This window comes from Theropithecus gelada, chromosome 16 (assembly GCF_003255815.1).
Source record: "Theropithecus gelada isolate Dixy chromosome 16, Tgel_1.0, whole genome shotgun sequence".
Taxonomy (NCBI): domain Eukaryota; kingdom Metazoa; phylum Chordata; class Mammalia; order Primates; family Cercopithecidae; genus Theropithecus; species Theropithecus gelada.
This window is the reverse complement of record NC_037684.1, coordinates 14,519,347-14,524,810: the sequence shown is the minus strand read 5'-3', so window position 1 is coordinate 14,524,810 and position 5,464 is coordinate 14,519,347. Positions and strand designations below refer to the sequence as shown.

The 5,464-nt window shown below is 43.0% G+C and overlaps 1 protein-coding gene across 1 annotated transcript in view; it reads left to right on the top strand.

Annotated features, from left to right (window-relative positions):
- SMG8 (SMG8, nonsense mediated mRNA decay factor) overlaps positions 1 to 5,464 on the top strand; it is a 6,082-nt gene extending 618 nt beyond the window's left edge. The window contains exons 2-5 of the mRNA XM_025363343.1: positions 96 to 2,005; positions 2,573 to 2,718; positions 2,955 to 3,827; positions 5,024 to 5,464. Coding sequence (XP_025219128.1) covers positions 247 to 2,005; positions 2,573 to 2,718; positions 2,955 to 3,827; positions 5,024 to 5,221 — 2,976 coding nt within the window. The 5' untranslated portion in view covers positions 96 to 246 and the 3' untranslated portion in view covers positions 5,222 to 5,464. The remainder of the gene's footprint in view (positions 1 to 95; positions 2,006 to 2,572; positions 2,719 to 2,954; positions 3,828 to 5,023) is intronic.

Genomic DNA, 5,464 nt, shown 5'->3' with positions numbered 1-5,464 from the left:
GTGTGTGTGTGTGTGTGTGTGTGTGTGTGTGTGTGTGTGTGTGTGTGGTTTTGTTTTGTTTTTGTTTGTTTGTTTTGATATCTCAGTTCCTACAGCTGAGGAAACTCAAACTAGGAGAGAAGAGGAGGCGGAACCCAAGTGACGGGAAAGCAGGAACTGAAGAAGCGGAGGAAGGATTTCAAAATTGGAGGAAAGCCGGTAGGTTTTACTAACGGACCGGAAGGACTCTAGAGAAGGCTTTGCACTATGGCGGGTCCCGTGAGCTTGCGAGAGCTTCTAATGGGAGCGTCAGCCTGGATGGGCTCTGAAAGTCTCGGAGGGTCCCCTACCGAGGGCGGAGGGAGCGCGGCTGGCGGACCGGAGCCTCCATGGCGGGAGGATGAGATCTGTGTTGTGGGAATCTTCGGCAAGACGGCTCTACGCCTGAATTCCGAGAAGTTCTCTCTTGTGAATACGGTGTGCGACCGACAGGTCTTTCCAGTCTTTCGCCACCAAGATCCTGGGGATCCAGGGCCTGTAATCAGGACTGAGGCTGGCGCCATGGGTGAGGCCGGTGGAGCCGAAGACCCAGGGGCTGCAGCCGGGGATTCAGTTCGGGGAAGTGGAACTGCCGCGGAAGGTAACCGAACGGAGGCAGGTTCCCAGGACTACAGCCTTCTGCAGGCCTACTACAATCAGGAAAGCAAAGTTCTCTATCTTCTCCTCACCTCCATCTGTGACAATTCACAGCTTCTACGGGCTTGTCGGGCTCTTCAGAGCGGGGAAGCTGGAGGTGGACTCTCTTTACCTCATGCAGAAGCACACGAGTTCTGGAAGCATCAAGAGAAGCTGCAGTGCCTCAGTCTCCTTTACCTATTCTCTGTCTGTCATATCTTGCTTCTGGTCCATCCCACTTGTTCCTTTGATATCACTTATGATCGAGTATTCAGAGCCCTAGATGGGCTGAGACAGAAGGTCCTGCCACTCCTTAAAGCAGCCATTAAGGATTGTCCAGTTGGCAAAGACTGGAAGCTAAACTGCCGACCTTGCCCACCTAGACTCCTTTTCCTCTTTCAACTCAATGGAGCCCTCAAGGTAGAACCTCCTCGGAACCAAGACCCAGCTCATCCAGACAAGCCCAAGAAACATTCTCCCAAAAGGAGGCTGCAGCATGCCCTGGAGGACCAGATCTATAGAATCTTCCGGAAGAGTCGTGTCTTGACTAATCAGAGCATCAACTGCCTCTTTACTGTGCCTGCCAACCAAGCTTTCGTGTACATAGTACCCGGAAGCCAGGAGGAGGACCCAGTAGGTATGTTGCTGGACCAACTTAGGAGTCATTGTACTGTGAAGGACCCGGAATCTTTACTGGTGCCTGCACCCCTTTCTGGGCCTAGGCGATACCAGGTAATGAGGCAGCACAGCCGACAACAACTTTCCTTTCACATTGACAGCAGCAGTTCCAGTTCTTCAGGCCAGCTAGTGGATTTCACTCTTCGGGAATTCCTATGGCAGCATGTGGAGCTAGTCCTAAGCAAGAAAGGTTTCGATGACAGTGTGGGCAGGAACCCACAGCCTTCCCATTTTGAACTTCCTACTTATCAGAAGTGGATCTCAGCAGCTTCAAAACTGTATGAAGTGGCTATTGATGGGAAAGAGGAGGACTTGGGGTCGCCCACTGGAGAGCTAACATCTAAGATTTTAAGCAGTATTAAAGTCCTGGAAGGGTTTTTGGATATTGACACAAAATTCTCAGAAAATCGATGCCAAAAAGCTTTACCCATGGCCCACAGTGCCTACCAGTCAAATTTGCCTCATAATTACACAATGACTGTCCATAAGAATCAGCTTGCCCAGGCTCTTCGAGTGTACAGTCAACATGCTAGAGGTCCAGCATTTCATAAATATGCCATGCAGTTGCATGAGGACTGCTACAAATTTTGGAGCAATGGCCATCAGCTCTGTGAGGAGAGGAGTTTAACTGATCAACACTGTGTACACAAATTTCACTCATTACCTAAATCAGGTAGCTAAAATTTTTTCAGCATTTTGAAATAAAAACTTTTGAGCTGTGTTTTCATTCTTGTTTTAAGATAGTCTGTTCACTATGTATTGATATTTTAGAAAGAGCCCTACAGAAATTTAGGTGCATCAGCTATACGTTTTCTCTCCTGCTGCAAAAGAAAAATACCAGCTATGACTACTTTCTTATTTTTTTTCATTTAAAGAATAAGTCCCAGTGAATTGGTAAAAGAATTATTAAGTAGTATAAAATTTCAGACATTTCATATTAACATTTCTGCCTTGGAGGATTTGTTGAACTAAAATGAATGTTATGTTAGATGATGGTACGTGATGATGATAGCAGGAGGTGATGATGATTCACTTAAAAACTCTAAACTTTAGATTTATAATTAAATTATTTTATATATTTTCACTTACTTCTTCTGTTATGTGTATTTAGGTAAGGTTTTTGTTTGTTTTTCTTTCCAAAGGATTTTTGGGAGTATTTGTGGGGTTAGATGTAGAATGCAAAGTAAATTTGACTGCACATTGTGTTTGTGAAATTAATAGTGGCTGTTATATTTTCCAGGAGAAAAACCAGAGGCCGATAGAAATCCCCCTGTGCTATATCACAATAGCCGAGCTCGATCTACTGGTGCTTGCAACTGTGGAAGGAAACAAGCACCTCGAGATGATCCCTTTGATATCAAAGCAGCCAATTATGACTTTTATCAGGTAGACTCTGAATTTTTTCTTCTTCCTTCTTTTTTTGTTAAATATCATCTGAGTAAAAACATATTTTCAATAGCAGAATAAGTAGAAAACAAATGCAACTGCAGTATAATATATAAACAAGAGCAAGTTCTTTATGTGTACATACTTACTTACACATCAATTATTGATCTTGTTAGAATGAAGAATATATTGTTTAAAATGAAAAACTTACTGAATTTTTTTCTTCCCCTCTATAGCTTCTGGAAGAAAAGTGTTGTGGAAAATTGGATCATATCAATTTCCCAGTATTTGAACCAAGTACTCCAGATCCTGCTCCTGCTAAGAATGAATCCTCTCCTGCTCCTCCAGATTCAGATGCTGATAAACTTAAAGAAAAAGAACCTCAAACCCAAGGAGAGAGCACAAGCCTGAGTTTAGCTTTGAGTTTGGGCCAATCCACAGATAGCTTAGGTACCTATCCAGCTGATCCACAAGCAGGAGGAGATAATCCAGAAGTTCATGGTCAAGTAGAAGTGAAAACTGAGAAGAGACCAAACTTGGTTGATCGACAGGCATCCACAGTTGAGTATCTCCCAGGCATGCTACATTCAAATTGCCCTAAAGGTCTCCTACCCAAATTCTCCAGCTGGTCTTTGGTTAAACTAGGCCCTGCTAAGTCTTATAACTTTCATACAGGTTTGGACCAACAGGGCTTCATTCCAGGAACAAATTATCTTATGCCTTGGGACATTGTCATCAGGACTAGAGCTGAAGACGAAGGAGACTTAGACACAAACTCTTGGCCTGCTCCAAATAAAGCTATTCCTGGAAAGAGAAGTGCAGTTGTAATGGGAAGAGGAAGACGGCGAGATGACATAGCTCGAGCTTTTGTGGGCTTTGAATACGAAGACTCTCGAGGTCGGAGATTCATGTGCTCTGGGCCTGACAAAGTAATGAAAGTAATGGGAAGTGGGCCAAAAGAATCAGCTTTAAAAGCCCTAAATAGTGACATGCCTTTATATATTCTGTCATCCTCTCAAGGTAGAGGGCTGAAACCTCATTATGCTCAACTTATGAGGCTTTTTGTTGTGGTTCCTGATGCTCCTTTGCAGATAATACTAATGCCTCAGGTAAGAAATATAACCCTCTGCCGCCCCAAACAAGTAAAAAATGCTGATGTTTGTTTTGATTGATTTTAAAAAGTACAAGTTAGCATCAAAACTAATTATTTCAGGCTGAGGGCAGTGGCTCATGCTTGTAATCCCAGAACTTTGGGAGGCCAAGATGGGAGGATTGCTTGAGCCCAGGAGTTTAAGACCAGCCTGAGCAACATAGTGAGACTTGTATCTCTACAAAAAATTAAATTAAAAAATGAATTATTTAATTAAACAGGTGTTAAATTTAAATACCTTCTATACCAAATATTCTATTTTTAAAAAAATACATTGTGGGTATTTTAATCCATTCACACCATCAATTCACATCATTTCATTCAAAGGCAGAGCTTGAAGTTAAAATTCTGGAGAAAAGGCTGGGCGCGGTGAGTCACTCCTGTAATCCCAGCACTTTGGGAGGCCAAGGCAGGCAGATCACCTGAAGTCAGGAGTTTGAGACCAGCCTGGGCAACATGGTGAAACCCCGTCTCTACTAAAAATACAAAAAATTTGCCAGGCATGGTGGAAGGTGCCTGTAATCCCAGTTACTTGGGAGGCTGAGGCAGGAGAATCACTTGAACCTGGTAGGCGGAGGTTGCAGTGAGCTGAAATTGCGCCATTGCACTCCAGCCTGGGTGACAGACTGAGACTCCGTTCCCCCACCAAAAAAAAAATTCTGGAGGAAAGCAGAATAATATTTGAGACTAAATAATATATTGGATACAATTAGAGTTAGGAGTATACTCATATCTGCTTAATCTTATATGCTCTTTTATTTATTTTTTTTGTTTTTTTGAGACAGAGTCTCGCTCTGTCGCAACAGGCTGGAGGGCAATGGCACTATCTCAGCTAACTGCACCTCCGCCTCCTGGGTTCAAGCTGTTCTCCTGCCCCAGCCTCCTTAGTAACGGATTACAGGCACATGCCACCACACCCGACTAATTTTTTCTATTTTTAGTAGAGATGGGGTTTCACCATGTTAACCAGGCTGGTCTCTAACTCCTGACCTCGTGATTCACCCGCCTCAGCCTCCGAAAGCGCTGGGATTACTGGCATGAGCCACCACGTCTGGCCTTATATGTTCTTTGAATCTATCGTTTGTTTAGGCATTTATCTTTCAGTTGTTTCATATTGAGAAATATGAAAATAATTATACTACCTGTGTTTTTCAGGTTCAACCAGGCCCACCACCATGTCCGGTATTCTACCCAGAAAAACAAGAAATCACCCTTCCACCTGATGGCCTTTGGGTTTTAAGATTTCCTTATGCATATGTGACTGAGAGAGGACCTTGTTTCCCCCCTAAGGAAAATGTGCAGTTAATGAGCTACAAGGTGCTCCGAGGAGTTCTTAAGGCAGTAACACAATAAGTGTTTTCCAGCCAGTTCAATCCTATGCTTGGGCTGGTTTTTGTTTTTGGTATGTGTGGCTGTGTTTTTGGTATGTGTTTACTGTGTTTTCCGAAATCCAAAATGTGTTTTGGTTACAGGAGTTGAGTATTTGGAAACTAATTTGTTCCACTGTTTTATTGTTGATATTTATTGTAAACGTGGCTACAACTTTCTAATAAAGATTGATTGTTCTAGAAAAGAATATAAAATACATGGATGATA